Here is a 16999-nt window from a genome sequence, read left to right on the forward strand (position 1 = left end):
TGTTCAATTAACGATTTGCTTTTACAGAAAAAAAAAACAAAAAGAAAAAACATCTGCTGGTAAAAAATTACAGTCAGATCCTGAGGACGTGCTTCTTCTTGCCAGACACTGTCTCTCTCTCTGTGTCTCGCTCTCAGTGTCTCTCTCTCTCTCTCTCACTCTGTGTCTCTCTCTCCCTCTCTCTATGTCTCTCTCTCCCTCTCTCACTCTGTGTGTCTCTCTCTCTCTCTCACTGTCTATCTGTCTCTATCTCTCTCGCTGTCACTCTCTCACTCTGTCTCGCTCTCTCACTCTGTGTGTGTCTCTCTCTGTGTGCCTCTCTCACTCTGTGTGTGTGTGTGTGTCTCTCTCTCACTCTGTCTATCTGTCTCTATCTCTCTCGCTGTCTCTCTCTCCCACTCTGTGTGTGTCTCTCTGTGTGCCTCTCTCACTCTGTGTGTGTCTCTCTCTCTCACTCTGTCTATCTGTCTCTCTCTCGCTGTCTCTCTCTCCCACTCTGTGTGTGTCTCTCTGTGTGCCTCTCTCACTGTGTGTGTCTCTCTCTCTCACTCTGTCTATCTGTCTCTCTCTCTCGCTGTCTCTCTCTCCCACTCTGTGTGTGTCTCTCTCTGTGTGCCTCTCTCACTCTGTGTGTGTCTCTCTCTCTCACTCTGTCTATCTGTCTCTCTCTCTCGCTGTCTCTCTCTCCCACTCTGTGTGTCTCTCTCTGTGTGCCTCTCTCACTCTGTGTGTGTTTCTCTCTCTCACTCTGTCTATCTGTCTCTCTCTCTCGCTGTCTCTCTCTCCCACTCTGTGTGTGTCTCTCTCTGTGTGCCTCTCTCACTCTGTGTGTGTCTCTCTCTCCCACTCTGTATCTGTCTCTATCTCTCTCGCTGTCTCTCTCTCCCACTCTGTATCTGTCTCTTATCTCTCTCGCTGTCTCTCTCTCCCACTCTGTATCTGTCTCTATCTCTCTCGCTGTCTCTCTCTCCCACTCTGTATCTGTCTCTTATCTCTCTCGCTGTCTCTCTCTCCCTCTCTCACTCTGTCTCTCTCTCCCTCTCTGTCTCTCTCTCCCTCTCTCATGCTGTGTGTGCGTGTTTCTCTCTCTCTGTGTGTGACTGGTGTTATTTTTTTTTACATAACTGACCCACTTTAAATGCCCCCCCCGAATAGATAACTCTGTCTATTGTACACGACGCACTGAGTAGGTTTACGCACCAAGAGCTGTTACTTCCTCAAAAGTACAAATGTCGTTCACAGACAAGCTCACACTTAAAGCCTGAGCTGAGCGTTGAACTGATACCTAGCGTGATGCTTACTGTCCATGCAAATGCTGAAAAGTACGTCAGCGTTTAACCAAAACCAAATTTAAAAATGATTCCAAAACGCACACGGATTTACATACGTTTCCATAAAGACTTTTTGTTCTGTGGCATGAGTCGTGCACTGTACATCTACCACACACAGGCTTAGTGGATGCACGGGTGTTCGGTGTGCTAATAAACCTGCAGCGCTACAGCACAGAGTAGGAGAAGGTTCGTGCCTTTGATTGACAGCCGTAGCCGTGGGTGGCTTGGGGCCCAGCTGAGTCTGTGCCCTTCAGAAAGCTCAGCCGGAGAGAGTCGTGCACAGCGAGCAAGTCTCGGAGGCAGCGGGGGCTCTTTCAAGCCTGCCATTAGCCCCAGAGCCACACGCAGGACATTCTCAATACAACACAGACTGCTGTGAAGTGTAGAGTCAAGGTTTCTTGCATGCTTTAAGGCCACTGTCTGAACTTTCAGTCGTTTTTTTTTTTCCTTCTTCTTGATGAATATTTGATCTACTCATCATATCCTGCTGAAACCTGGTAACTGGTAACCTGTTCAGTGTGGCTCAGGTGTCGTGGAGAAGAAAACCACTGGTAGCACTGTTTACTTTCGTCAGTACAGCGAGAAAGCAACGTCTAACGTAAAGTCACAGTGCTGGGCTAATGTAGCTTGGGAGTTCGTTTCTATTACCTTCATTGTCGGGTATGGCCAATGACAAATGATTAGTTCTGGGAGAAAACAGGATAAAAACAAACAACCAACCTATATTGATTGAGTCTTTGACGGTATGAAAACATATGTACAGTGCTTAATCAAGCAGAAAGTTGAACAGTGAATGAAGAGCTCGTGATTTAATGCACCAAAACAACTAAAAATACAGGATAAGCCAATCCGTTCACTTCCTCTAAACTCACCAACATTGCAACTGATTAGATTTCAGCAATTCAGGACTCTGAAATAGATGCTTGATTTACTGTGCAGCTCTAAACCAGGGTGATTCAGAAGTAAACCGAACTTCTCACATTTTCTTGTGCGAGTCAGTGATGTGGTGTGGTTCTTCCTCTTCTTTTTCTCTTCTCACCACAGCACATGGTGTTCACTTCCTCTTCTCACACACCAAACACTCTGCAGAGTTAGACTGTGGTTTGGAGCTGCACACACACACACACTACACCAAGTCGAAGACATGTTATAAATTCGACAGCGGTGTAGAAACACAAGGCGAACTCTTGGGTACAATACTAAATCCTCGTTGGCATGGCCGTCGAGACTCCTGCCAGATACGAGCAGCGGATAGTCCTAGAATAGACAGCATGTGAACAGACACGGATGTCTTCAAGCCAAGCTCATAAAGCAGAAGATCACTTGCTGGTACTTCCTATGACCTGGATTAGTGCCACAAGAGGGAGGGAGGGTTACTGAGGGTTCCTAAATTGGGCCGACAAGCACAACTTGGGATGCTGCTTCAGATTTTCGCCACGGCATTGAAGCCGCTGTGACCGTGTGCTTTTGTGACAGGGGCGTGTGTGAACCACGAACCTTTCATGGTGTCTGAGGCAAGCTTTTAGCATGTAAGCATGTATGTCTGGTTTACATCCCTTTAAGTGTTCCGTTTCCACATCCTCCATAATCTGACACACGGTATTTCTGAAGTGTCGTAACAATCGACGGCTTCAGTTTCCCAGTCTGGTCAAGCCGATTAGGCTAAACGCAAGAAAAGAGGCTTGGACTTACTCCTTTCCCACCAACCAAGTCCAATGTAAAACCAGAGGGACAGATCTAAGGTTTCTCAGGAACCCCTTAAAGCCTCAGAAACCTTTGCATTCCATTAGTCTTGTCCTGTTTATGCATTTAGACTGCTCTGTATTATCTGAGAAATCATAATTATATAAAAAAAAAAAAATTATATCCATCCAAAATGCTCCACTGTCTGTAAGGGGTTGGGGAAATTGCTTAAACAACGGCAAAGTTTACTGTCCTTATATTCTGTACTTGCGCACTTGCAGTGTCAATTCTGTCGTTTATTATAACGGGAGTGATCTGTTCGTAACGAGGTCACACTGCCTAAAACCAGTGAGTGAAAGAAACCATAAGATGCAGTGAAAGGGAAATTTTATTATTCGTTTAGTGCTTTTGTTGTGTATCCATTAAAAAAAAACAATGCATAAATACTTATATATAACAAAAACTAATACATATATAACCAATTTGTGTTTTTTTTTTATGATAATGAGTCTTTATTTGTCACATATACATTACAGCACAGTGAAATGCTTTTCTTCGCATACCCCAGTATGTTAGTAAATATTTATAACACCCCAGCACCCCTGGAGCAGAGAGGGTTAAGGGCCTTGCTCAAGGGCCCAACAGTGGCAGCTTGGCAGTGCTGGGGCTTGAACCCCCGACCTTCCAATCAGTAACCCAGAGCCTTAACTGCCAAGCCACCACTGCCCTTATATGTTTTTATTTTTTATTTTTATTAAAATATATTTATTTTATTATGAAAAGAATCGTTAGTTGCAGACCTAGTAGTACCCCACAAATGGTTTCCCTTTCAGAAAAGGTTCCAAGTAGAACCCCTTTAAAAACTGGAATTGCTAGTCCCCTTGCTAGCAAGTGACAAAGTGACGAGCGGCAGTTAATTTTCTACGTACGTGAACTTCACAGAGCAGCGATTTCAGTGACAACCAACAAGCAAAGTTTGAACTGAGATTTCCTGAAATCTATCTAGTTCCTACCTGCATTTACGGTTTGACGCACACACACACACAACAACAAAAAAAAAAAAAACGGAAGAAAGTCTTATAACCGTGGTTTCATCTTATGTGGTCATATACGACCTCTCGTTAAACGTGTAGAGACGTTACGAAGAAAAATAAAGCTTGGAAGGAAGTAGAGATCGTTGGTGCCTCTTGTCACTGGATGTAGCTAGAACAGTTCACTTCCTTTGCGAAGCCTAGAATGTAATGGGTGAATACAATAACTGATTCTCACACTGATTATCGCATTATTTAATTAGTGTTAAACTAATTAGCTTTAGAAGCTATACATAGTACTACAGTTTCTTGTCGGAAAATGGTGGATATGCCCACAAGTGACAAACTACAAGCAACTTGTTGCTTGCTAGTGTGAATGTAGAGTTAAGGAACGTAATTAAGACGTTAGCTAAGGGGTCAAATTTGTCTCCAGTACTGGTGACTATACATGTGAGACTCCATTTTTCTGGGCAGCATATAGCTTAACACTTTATTACACATTTTTGGCTCTATTATTTTGATCAGTAGTGTCTTTTCTTCCACAAATCCGTACAGAGTTAGAAAGAATGTCCTAAAACTAAGTTGCATATGTATTGCACAACCCAACTCTCTGAATAAGAGTGTGTAAACCAGGACGAGTGAGTAAGGATGTCATCCGAGAGAAGGAGAATCCCATTTTACCAGTGCCAGAGGAAAGTCTTGATCATGTGCTAAGCAGGAAACCAAAAGCCTCAGACAGCAGCAGCTTGACTTTCCCACAGCTGGGTTGGACAGACACCGCTTCCTGTGCCAGACAGGAACGAAACCGGCACCGAGTTTCGCAGCACCTCCGGCGTATCATATAAACAGCGTGAAACGAGCTCCTAATTTTAGCTCTGTGAGAGAGGTGCTGGGATCTCCTTCCACTAACCGGCTCATAAATAAGCAGATACACCAGCTCACTGAGGGAAGGTGTCCGGTGAGGGGAGGCATGACAGGAAGAGAGAACGGTGTGGCATCCAGTGAACGCGCTGGAACTCGAGCTCTGAACCTGATGCATTCTTCCACCGTGGCTCAGGACGAGAGGTCAATGGAGGTCAGTGCAAAGACTGGGTGAGGAGATCAACGAGTCAAGAGCGGCAGATGTTTTCCTGTGTGCACTTTACAAGATGAACGGGGGAGGTTGAAGAAGAAAAAAAAAAAAAAGAAAGAAAAAGTAAAAGCACTTGTGGGAGAAGGAAAAAAAACCCAAAAGTGGGTTGTTCTTCACCATAACTGAAATTCCACAACTGTGTGGGTCGGGTTAATGTCAATCACATCTCCTTTCCTTGATCAAGTCAAACAATAATCGTTTACGGAGCTGGGGGTTTTTTTTCCGTCTCTTCTGCACTCACAATAACATAGCTGGACCATGCTAGATGAGAAAGATCTCAAAATCTATTCGAAAAGTATCAAGATCATTTGCCCTAAATCTTCTAATATAGCTGAGTGATATGATGATCATGATATCGATACTGAGATATATTTACGTCATACATTTTTAAATCGAGCATCATGGATATGGTCAAGCTTTCAGACATCTATGTGAAGTGTACAGCTATTACACACATTACCAAGTAAGCATTAACATTGGGGTGAAGTGATATGAGTAACAATAATAATAATAATAATAATAATAGTAATTAAAATATTCTAAAAGGAATTTTTATGATTCATGATAAGTGTTGCAATATGTTTGCTCACATACTGAGCAACACTGTAGTGTTCCATTAAAATAAATGCTCGATGATACTAACGTCATTTATTTTAGATTGATTATTAAATACTAAAACATTTTACAATTTGAAAGATTAAGTACTGAGCTTCCAGTCAGACTGTAATTGCGAAAAAGATATAAATAATAAAATTCCACATTGTACACAATAACCCAACAACAAACTTTCAGTACCATTTCTTCATTTATTTAAAATAAAATCCACAAACTGAGTGTTACAAATATAAGCTTCAGACTAAAACTTTAAACAAAATGTAATTGTATATATTTATATTAAAATGTATAAGCATTTATGCATTATTTTTTAAGGATGCACAAAAAAGCACTGAATTAAACTACAGTCCTAAATTAATAATAAAAACTCACTTTCACTGCACCTTGTGGTTTGTGCTACTCGCTGCCTTTAGACATTGTTTTACTTGTGTTTACTTTGATCGTAGTGTTTATTTTCATTACAGATCTTACTTGCGTTACACTATCATCACGTCTACATTGTGACTGAGGGGCAACGCGGCTCGTTCCTAATAAATCACTTCCGTTATAATAAACGACAAAATTTACATTACATCGTGCAAATACAGCATATAATGACAATACACTTAAATTAATCTAAACCTTGTAAGCAACTCGCACCAGTTTCCCCTGCCCCTTGCACAGTGGAGCATTTTGGATATAAACATAAGTTTGTTCTCGTGCCTCACCGTCGTGCTTCCCTGCTATAAAAACTCCACTTTGTAAAGTTTACAGGTTACAGACTTCTTCGTGGCATTTAATATAAAATGCACTCCTGCCTTAGAGAACTTGGAGGTCGCACACTTTTTTCCGACAATTGACAATTTCGGATCCGTCTGATGGTGACTGAGGTCAAGCTGGGAATAAAAGGTAACGCTGACATAAACAGTAAACTGAAGAAAGTCATTGTCGTTGACTCTGGGTATTAGGCTAAAGCTAGCGGCGTCGCATTATGTGCATATGACGTCTTGCGCCATCGACTGGAAACAGCTTATACTTCCAGTTAGTAAAAAACCGCTAGTGTTATATTTCAGATGATATTACATTTCTAAAATTCACACGATAGACTATAAAGTACACAGTGCATAGGGTATAAGTGTATAGTACGTCATTTGGGACACAACTTTAGTATTTACTCTCCGATGCGTGTTTTCGGCACAGAACGTAGTGAGTAAATATACCCCGTGCCACACGTAGACCAACTAATCCATAATGAGATTCGTTGTCAACGATTTTCATAATCGATTATTATCGATTGGTTGTTGCGGCTCTAATACGGTCTTCATATGGCCTAGCCCTAAATTAACATTAGCCATAGTCTTAACCAACACTAAATATTTCAGTATGTTGTAAAACATTTTGCATCTAGTCAATGGTTTGTGAATAATCGTAAGATTTTGTTGGCAGTAATAAATAAATAAAAATAAATCCAGTCCCGATATCATAATTCAAGTCACCTATATTAACAACGTCTTCAAGTATCATGATCAGATCACCCACCCCGAGCCCCCAAGTTCAAACCATTCTCGATCCGTATCTGCAATTTTTTTCCAACAGAAACTTCTATGAAGTTCTTTAATGCTTTCCTGTGTTGATGAGGGGAACGTTACAAGCCAGTGGGAGGGTCAAACAGAAACTTCATTGATTATCACCCAAAGGATTGAAACAATGGGCCTTCTTAAGAAAGACACAAGACGAGAACAATGTGAACAATGGAGTGCTTCCTCTGTCTGGGGCGAGCTGCCTCATAAAAAACCCGTTTCGAATTCAAAGCATCATTCTTTTCTTCTCTTAACATCTGACTCACAGGTGGCTCTGAGGGTGGGGGACCTCCAGAACGACCCAGGAGGTGATGACCCTGTCGTAACCCTCACTCTTCCTAAACCGCACCATCCTTCCTCTACGACGCCTACAAGTCATGAAGAGTCTGTGAATAAGGTCAACAAGAGGTTCCACTGCAGGTTTTCATTTTGTACATTGAGGTTCTCGCTGTATAGATCACGGACAGTAGACTAGACGCAGACGTGGCATTTCAGCGGACGGAACCAAGCACTTGGGAAAATTACTGTTGCAGAACAGATCAGTGGGCCTCATTTATCAAGCTGGGTACTGTCTGAATTATTCGTAAATTATTAGTAAGAGTGTTGACACAAGAAATGAGATGTTCATGAAAATCCTATAAATTCAGGAAAAAAAAAACAAAACAAACATCCGTATCCTGATTGGGGGTGTAAAAAGACCAACTAATATAAAACTCGACTCGATCGACTTCAAATCATATCATTTGCATGGATTACTGTACTTTTATATCTGGAATATTCTGTAGCATTTAAACTGCTTATTTTTATTTTATTTTTTTAGAACTTTTACAGTGTTTAGCACATGGCCTCATCCACGGTGCCTTATAGAAGAGCTCTGCAGTTTATAAAAAAAAGTAATAAAAAAAACCCCCCAGAAATCCTCATGCTAGTTCACTTGGTCAGGGACTTAGTGCTAAAATTTTGTTATACAGCGTATTTAATCTTCCTGGACCGACAAACAAATATTGTTGACTATTTTTGGCCAAAACATTTTGGTGCTTTAACAGATATAGCTACCTGATAAATATACACTTGTCTATTGTTGCCCAAGTCAAATTTACATGAATAGATTGTATTTCACGTTAATGACCTCAAAGCGTTCTCCGTGACAGTGAGTGACTCACTGTGCGAGTCGAGAGTGAATGAGATGAACGAAAGGGGCGGGGCTTCCTGTTTTACCAGGGGGAGAAAAAGACTGCTCTTTTGATGTATTTGAGTGATACGTTTTACTAGCATACGCTGATGTTCTTGCGGCGCTCCTATGCAAAACGCATTAAGGTTGGCAGGTGTGGTAATATGACCTAATCAGTGAAGAACATCATGGATATCAGGCAATGTTATATTGTACGTGGACGATAAAGTCCCTATATATGCACTTGAGAAAGGATGAAGATGAAAACATGTTTAAATAGGACTGGATAAAGAATTGTGTTTATTCTACCTTTTAAAAACAGGTGTACAGGAAACAACCATGTCAAACAGATGTTGTATTTATAGCCGTGAGCTAATAATTATTGGTTAAACATTAAAAGTAAACTGTTGTCACCCTTCAGTCACCCACGTTCTAGACCTACAAGCTATAAATTTTAGATTTACTTGAATAGCACTGCTGTAGATCTGGTCGTTTGGGAAAGAAAGAAGAAATACGGTGGCACATACACCCATGTTCTCACTAGAAACTTCAGCCATATCTAGTTCCTAATGCCATCTGTATGAGCAGTGTGGTAAGAGTCAGCCATCTATTACACATTTTAAAACACAAGTGGAGCAAAAACCAACCTCACCCTGCACTTAAAACGTCACACAGTCAGACAAACTGCTGCCATCTGACCCCACATTACCACTCACAAGAGGAACACTCGCACGTCTGCTTCATTAACCTGTTAGCTCGCTACTGCGCCAATGTTGTGTCCGACAATTTAAGATTTGAAATTTGAAATCCTCCATCTTATTCCTGGAAGATGAAAAGGAGATTTAAAAAAAAAAAAAAAAAAGCAGCATCAAAACCGATTTCTAGTGTAGTCCAAGGAAATACTGCGCATACGGATTCTGGGTAATCTGTGCAAGATGAGGGACACTGCTGAAGAGCTCGGTTAGTGTGTTTCCTAACTGATCACCCTCACATGAGATGGTCTATAAATAACAGAGAGAGAGAGAGAGAGAGAGAGAGAGAGAGAGAGAGAGAGAGAGAGAAAGCAGATGGAGGAGTACGGCTGAAGAGCAAGTCAATGTTTCCTTTTGGTGACAGGGCTTTGAAGTACAAAACCTATTAAGATGAAAGAAAGGGCTTCCAAAAACAGAACAAAAACAGGGGCGAGATCAATAATTAGATGTCTTGTGCAATGTCTGTAAAGTCTTATGTAGTACATTAGGCCTTGAAGGTTGCACGTGAATAATCCTGGTGCCACAAATCTCAATTATGGATCAAAATGAAGTAATTTTTTGCCAGGTCTCCATGGAACGTCTCGAGGGTCATGATTCGATTCCGCATTTCCTTTCGAAACAGGAAGTCAGACTGACGCCATGTTGAAATGCTTGACGGCCTGTAGCGTTTGAGATAAACCGTTCCACACCCTCACTGACTCTAAACAAACAGGAGACTCTGCGATCTTGGAGACTGCGTGTTCTCCCCATGCTTTGGGGGTTTCCTCAGGGTTCTCCGGTTTCCTCCCCCAGATCAAAAACATGCATTGTAGGCTGACTGGCATCTCTAAATTGTCCGTAGTGTGCGAGTGTGTGCGCGATTGTGCCCTGCGATGGGTTGGCACACAGTCCACGGTGTCTCACACCTTGTGCCCTGAGTCCACTGGGACAGGCTCCAGGTTCCCCACGACCGTTTAGGATAAGCGGTACAGAAAATGGATGGATGGCGTGTCTTTTTTGGAGACATACGTGTTTGAGACGAGGTACTAGTACACTAGTAGTATTAGTTGTACAGTTCAGTAGTACAGTAGTAGTAGTAGTACAGTTCAGTAGTACACTAGTAGTAGTAGTAGTACAGTTCAGGAGTACACTAGTAGTAGTAGTAGTAGTAGTAGTAGTACAGTTCAGTAGTACACTAGTAGTACAGTTCAGTAGTAGTTGTACAGTTCAGTAGTACACTAGTAGTAGTAATAGTTGTACTGTTCAGTAGTACAGTAGTAGTAGTAGTACAGTTCAGTAGTACAGTAGTAGTAGTACAGTAGTAGTAGTACAGTTCGGTAGTACAGTAGTAGTAGTACAGTTCAGTGGTACAGTAGTAGTACAGTTCGGTAGTACAGTAGTAGTACAGTTCAGTAGTACAGTTCGGTAGTACAGTAGTAGTAGTACAGTTCAGTAGTACAGTAGTAGTACAGTTCACTAGTACAGTAGTAGTAGTACAGTTCAGTAGTACAGTAGTAGTAGTACAGTTCAGTAGTAGTACAGTTCAGTAGTAGTAGTAGTAGTACAGTTCAGTAGTAGTAGTAGTAGTACAGTTCAGTAGTAGTAGTAGTAGTACAGTTCAGTAGTAGTAGTACAGTTCAGTAGTAGTAGTAGTACAGTTCGGTAGTAGTAGTAGTACAGTTCAATAGTAGTAGTAGTAGTACAGTTCAGTAGTAGTAGTAGTAGTAGTAGTAGTAGTAGTACAGTTCAGTAGTAGTAGTAGTAGTAGTAGTAGTACAGTTCAGTAGTAGTAGTACAGTTCAGTAGTAGTAGTAGTAATAGTAGAGTTCAGTAGTAGTAGTAGTACAGTTCAGTAGTAGTAGTAGTAGTAGTAGTAGTACAGTTCAGTAGTAGTAGTAGTAGTAGTACAGTTCAGTAGTAGTAGTACAGTTCAGTAGTAGTAGTAGTAGTACAGTTCAGTAGTAGTAGTAGTAGTATAGTTCAGTAGTAGTAGTAGTAGTACAGTTCAGTAGTAGTAGTAGTAGTACAGTTCAGTAGTAGTAGTAGTAGTACAGTTCAGTAGTAGTAGTAGTAGTATAGTTCAGTAGTAGTAGTACAGTTCAGTAGTAGTAGTAGTAGTACAGTTCAGTAGTAGTAGTACAGTTCAGTAGTAGTAGTAGTAGTAGTAGTACAGTTCAGTAGTAGTAGTAGTAGTAGTAGTAGTAGTACAGTTCAGTAGTAGTAGTAGTAGTAGTAGTACAGTTCAGTAGTAGTAGTAGTAGTACAGTTCAGTAGTAGTAGTACAGTTCAGTAGTAGTAGTAGTAGTAGTAGTACAGTTCAGTAGTAGTAGTAGTACAGTTCAGAAGTAGTAGTACATTTCAGTAGTAGTAGTAGTAATAGTAGAGTTCAGTAGTAGTAGTAGTACAGTTCAGTAGTAGTAGTAGTAGTACAGTTCAGTAGTAGTAGTACAGTTCAGTAGTAGTAGTAGTAGTAGTACAGTTCAGTAGTAGTAGTAGTACAGTTCAGTAGTAGTAGTAGTAATAGTAGAGTTCAGTAGTAGTAGTAGTACAGTTCAGTAGTAGTAGTAGTAGTAGTACCGTTCAGTAGTAGTAGTAGTAGTACAGTTCAGTAGTAGTAGTAGTAGTAGTAGTACAGTTCAGTAGTAGTAGTAGTAGTACAGTTCAGTAGTAGTAGTAGTACAGTTCAGTAGTAGTAGTAGTAGTAGTAGTACCGTTCAGTAGTAGTAGTAGTACAGTTCAGTAGTAGTAGTAGTAGTACAGTTCAGTAGTAGTAGTACAGTTCAGTAGTAGTAGTAGTAGTACAGTTCAGTAGTAGTAGTAGTAGTAGTACAATTCAGTAGTAGTAGTAGTAATACAGTTCAGTAGTAGTAGTAGTAGTACAGTTCAGTAGTAGTAGTAGTAGTACAGTTCAGTAGTAGTAGTAGTAGTAGTAGTACCGTTCAGTAGTAGTAGTAGTACAGTTCAGTAGTAGTAGTAGTAGTACAGTTCAGTAGTAGTAGTACAGTTCAGTAGTAGTAGTAGTAGTAGTACAGTTCAGTAGTAGTAGTAGTAGTAGTACAGTTCAGTAGTAGTAGTAGTAATACAGTTCAGTAGTAGTAGTAGTAGTACAGTTCAGTAGTAGTAGTAGTAGTACAATTCAGTAGTAGTAGTAGTAATACAGTTCAGTAGTAGTAGTAGTAGTACAGTTCAGTAGTAGTAGTAGTACAGTTCAGTAGTAGTAGTACAGTTCAGTAGTAGTAGTAGTAGTAGTACAGTTCAGTAGTAGTAGTAGTACAGTTCAGTAGTAGTAGTACAGTTCAGTAGTAGTAGTAGAAGTAGTACAGTTCAGTAGTAGTAGTACAGTTCAAGTTCATTAAACATTTCCCAAAATGATTTGTGTCCGCATTTTTTTCCTTGTAACACTAAGAGACAGGTACAAAAAAAGCTGTAAAAAGTTGTTTTTTCCTTAAAGCTCTAAATGATAATGATGGAAGCTGCTTGGCTTGTCGAATGCATTGTGCAGTTGTCCGCTTTGAAGCCATGTCCATTCACACGTCTGGTGAGGAATGTGTTATTCATGCTACATTCAATCAGGCTATTTCCTCCCACTGTTCAGTAACATCACGCTTCTGCTGCCTTCTTACCTCGAGTCACTCAACAACTCCATAACCTTGAACATCTAACAAAAGACAGAAGCCAGAAAAAAACAGCCCGAGACTGAAATGGCTACAAAGAGCAGAATGAAAAATCAGGAAGAGTGACGACGAAGGCGTGAGGAGAGAAAACTGCTCAGTTAAAGGAAAACTTCGCCCTCAAAACACATTCAGTACGTTTTATACCGAAATATCAGTCTTGTGTTTTATTTATTTTCGCTATCCTCATGAGGAGTTAGCGGTTATGTGCCGCTTTGATGTAACAGGGAACGAAAATGTAAAAGGAGGAAGAGCTTCTGTCCTCACTTGCTAGTCTCCAGCAATGTTATATTAATGAGAAATCCAGTGTGGACATCATGGGGACGCTGATGCAAACGCTGGTCTCAAAGTCCCAGAGTGCAACGCAGCTGTATGATGCAGATGAGACCCGGCTTGGCTAGCTAGCGATCGACGAGATGACGAGCGCGATGAAAGCATTAGAAAGTTCAAGCTTTGGAAGATGATCTGTTTGAGCAGAGTGTACAGATGAGGAAGTGAGAGAGAGAGAGATGGACAGACTAAAGGACTAAAGCGCCGCTGCATCGTTCTCTTTAGGTAGAGATGACCCGAAGACTCGTAAGTTATCAGCGGGCAGTTGAACGGCATTGTGGGAAATGTAGTTAAACAAAAGTTAGTAAACAAAGATGAAAGTCAACCAAAAAACTTTTATTATATAATATATATTACATTTTTTATTATAAAATAAATCTTGCCATTGGAATAGGGTGGGGATGGTGTTGGGAACAAATAGGACATGGTGTAGGGCATAATGGGGGCAGGAAGGGGCACATCGGAATGAGGTTTGAATGTAAGGTAAAATTGAACATGCGTGTGATGTTAACCAATTAGCGAAGATCTGCAATATATCAATGTCAACTGTGTTTTAATTAACTCCAGAACTCCAGGAACGCGGTTTAAAACATGATTCATGGTGCAGCCGTGTTCTGGAGGTAATTGGCCTGAGGTGTGATTCTGACCTCGTGTTCCTGTGAACTCTCTCACACATACATGCGATTCTTCACAACGGGGGAAAAAAAAACCTTCAGCGCTGTCAAAGAAAACAAGCCTGAAACCCATCCGTCGGCAGTTCAGTTCAGTGCTTTGTCGGTAGAACGAGAGTGCTAAATGAGACACTTTCTGCTTCCTGGCTGAGAGACAGAGAGGGCACGGAGTGAGGACGACTGACCCGAGTTCAGTTCTCAGGCTCCAGAGGTTTCTCTCAGCTCTGTGCTAATGATGGACAGGCTTCCGTCCTAACAGGAGAGAGGCTGCAAATCTCTCGCTCGCTAGAGGAAGGGCAGCACGTACTGTACACACGCTAATAATACTGACGTGTTCGTACTCTAGCTATAAGACACTAGCAGTGCTGGCTCTTATATTTTAGAAAAATAACAATTATAAGGAGTCAGTCACCCAAAAAGAGTGTTTATCGGGTTTAGTTAGTTAGGTACAGTTACATTTTATATAGCGCTTTTCTAGACACTCAGTTTTTTTATTTATTTATTTATTTTTACATAGTAAAGAAGTTTACATTAATGCGTTTTTGTTTTAAAATGCATAACTGTTGCTACGGCTACACCTGTCGTCTACACAACCCCGGCATTTTCGATCCACGAAAACGCTGACTTTTGGAAACGCCTTAGACCCGATTTTAGTTTGAAAACTCTGGGTCCATGTTTCAGTGTAAACAGACAAAAAACTAAGACTTTTTAAAACAAAGACGTGGCTTCTCCCACATTCGCCCCCTGAGTGGGTCTTCTGGATCATTGCGTATCCTTCCCTGATTCGTCAAGCCCCTACCACATGACCATTACACTACCTTGATCGTATACACAACAACATGGAGACTTTGCTGGCTTTGTTGTCGTTTTTAGCAGCCACTGTGCAGTTAAATTCTGTATTTTATAATACTGCAGCTGCCTACATGCGCAAGAGGCGAGCTATGATTAGAGCGATCGGCAACAAATCTCATTTCGAGCGCCGTAAGCCCTACGTGGAATGCCGGTTTGGATTAGCAACCAACTTCCTGTTTACACTTGTATGCGCATACCCAGTGTGCATGAATGGTCACGTGACCTGCTTTTCCGGTCGTGTAGCGTGGACGGAGATCGTTTCTGAAACACAGCGAAAACGCCAGTGTGGACGAGGACCGTTTTAAAATGCACTAGTGTAAACAGGGCCTTTATTTTCCCCAGGAGGTCTCCCATCCAGGTACTGGCCATGCTCAACCCTTCTTAGCTTCAGTGGGAAACCAGGCAAGAACTGCAGGGAGATATGGCTCTGGCTGGTTTTGTGAAAAATCGTAACTGTTGGCGAACTGCTGTGATATTAAAGGAATAAAACACTTTGTGCTGTGTTGTTCTAGGAAACTATTCGACTTCTGGCTGGCAACACTAACTCCTCTTCATCACACCACTCCGTCTTTGATTAATTTCGCATAACAGCACAAAAAACAGGTGTTGAATTAATTTCCACATCAGCTGCCAGCCTACAATGATGAAGAAGAACTATTACACCATGTTGAAATCAAAGTACAGAGTGACCTGAAATGTACAAGGTTTCACCTGACACTAAAACTTGGATTTAGTATATAAAAGAATAATAATAATAATAATAATAATAATAATAATAATAATACAGATACACATACGTTTAATCTCCATGTACTTTAAAAATTAGAGCTTACCTTTGAACATTGGCAACAATGAAACAAGCTGGATTCACAGGCTTGTGAAAGCACTGAACAATGGCGAATTCACAAACAGAAGGTAACAACAGGGTCAGTGTATAGGATTTAACTTAAGCTAAACTCCATCGCTGCACAAATGCACGATAATCTGCTTTTGAATTTGAGATAATGCCGAATCGAATGCGAAGTAGCTGTGGGAACGGAACCTGGAGTGCGAGACAAGCTAACCACTAATTGCTCGACAGGCAGACAATAGGAATGCTAATGCTAATACCTAACCCCACTCGAGGCCTGGGTTCCCAGCAAACCTCAACAGGATTCCCACCCACTGTAACCGGCAACGACTTGCGCCCATACAACTGAATCATAATAGCAACAACTTGAAAGCCGTATGCGCAATCGTGACGCGTCCATTCAACCTTTAAGCTTTTCATTCACTGAAAAGGGATTTGTGCATTAAAGAGAAAATACAAGTTAAACATCAACTCAATGCAATTCCTTTTTGATCACTCAAGGGCTTCCAGTGGTGGTGCGGTTTTTTTTTCCCCCTCAAGAGGGTCCAAGATGGACGTGTGCAGCACGGATGGACGCACAAAAGAGGCGAGGCATGGCGAGGTGAGGCAGACAGGCCCGTGAGGAATGTTGAGCCTGATGGTTAAGTGCTCTTTAACCAAGCTCCATTTCCCCTTCGAGCGCTCCTCCTCCGCATGACCTTCAACTTAAAGTCTTAACCTCATCTTCAAGCGGGACAAGGTGAGGTTAATACACGTCCCGGAGGTGGGGAAGAACGCCAGGGTTAAGCCTGAGGGGCCTGGATGAGTCGGCATGGAGGCGCCATATGGATGTTGCAGTTGATGGGAGATGGAGGAATGAGGTGGGCCTGGGGCATGGGGGAAGGGGGGTATTGCTGAGGGATGTAGGAGCTATGAAGGTTCAAAGGGTCATGGGCATTCCTGACATACCTCGCCATGAGCCTACATGACCAGCTGAGCCCAAAACCAGAGAGTAGAACATGCTACCAGATTGAATTTAGAAGTTGATGAAAAAGAAAGATGGAGGCATAAGGTGCGTAAGAAAAATGAGCAGATACGGGAATTTCAAAATGCCCAGGAATTCATATGAGTAGAAGTACCAGGGACCAGAATGGAAATCTGATTCGTTTGGAAAAGCAGAAATGAGAATCTCGTGGATTTTGAATGGTGAAGATGGGTGTTGAAAAGGAGGGGAGGGGGTTTGGGGGGGGTGTTTGAGATAGGAATAGAAATGAATGACTTCCTAACAGGTGGGCCCAGGATGCAGCTTACCTCCCGACCCCAGCCAATATTGGGTTTCTGAGCCACCTCCGGAGCCCGTGACCCCCTCGCCCCCTGCCTTACAGGAAGCAGA

General features: G+C 41.6%; 1 protein-coding gene across 3 annotated transcripts in view; it reads right to left on the bottom strand.

Moving 5' to 3' along the window:
- poc1b (POC1 centriolar protein B) overlaps positions 1–16999 on the bottom strand; it is a 46223-nt gene that overhangs the window by 14143 nt on the left and 15081 nt on the right. The window contains exon 11 of one of the 3 annotated variants that reach the window (XM_053631527.1): positions 14550–15412. The exons of the other annotated variants lie outside the window; for them this stretch is intronic. Within the exon in view, the coding sequence (XP_053487502.1) occupies positions 15401–15412 (12 nt within the window). The 3' untranslated portion in view covers positions 14550–15400. Of the gene's footprint in view, positions 1–14549; positions 15413–16999 lie in introns of those variants that run through there. 3 annotated transcript variants of the gene reach the window in all.

The sequence above is a fragment of the Ictalurus furcatus genome, chromosome 8 (assembly GCF_023375685.1).
Source record: "Ictalurus furcatus strain D&B chromosome 8, Billie_1.0, whole genome shotgun sequence".
NCBI lineage: Eukaryota > Metazoa > Chordata > Actinopteri > Siluriformes > Ictaluridae > Ictalurus > Ictalurus furcatus.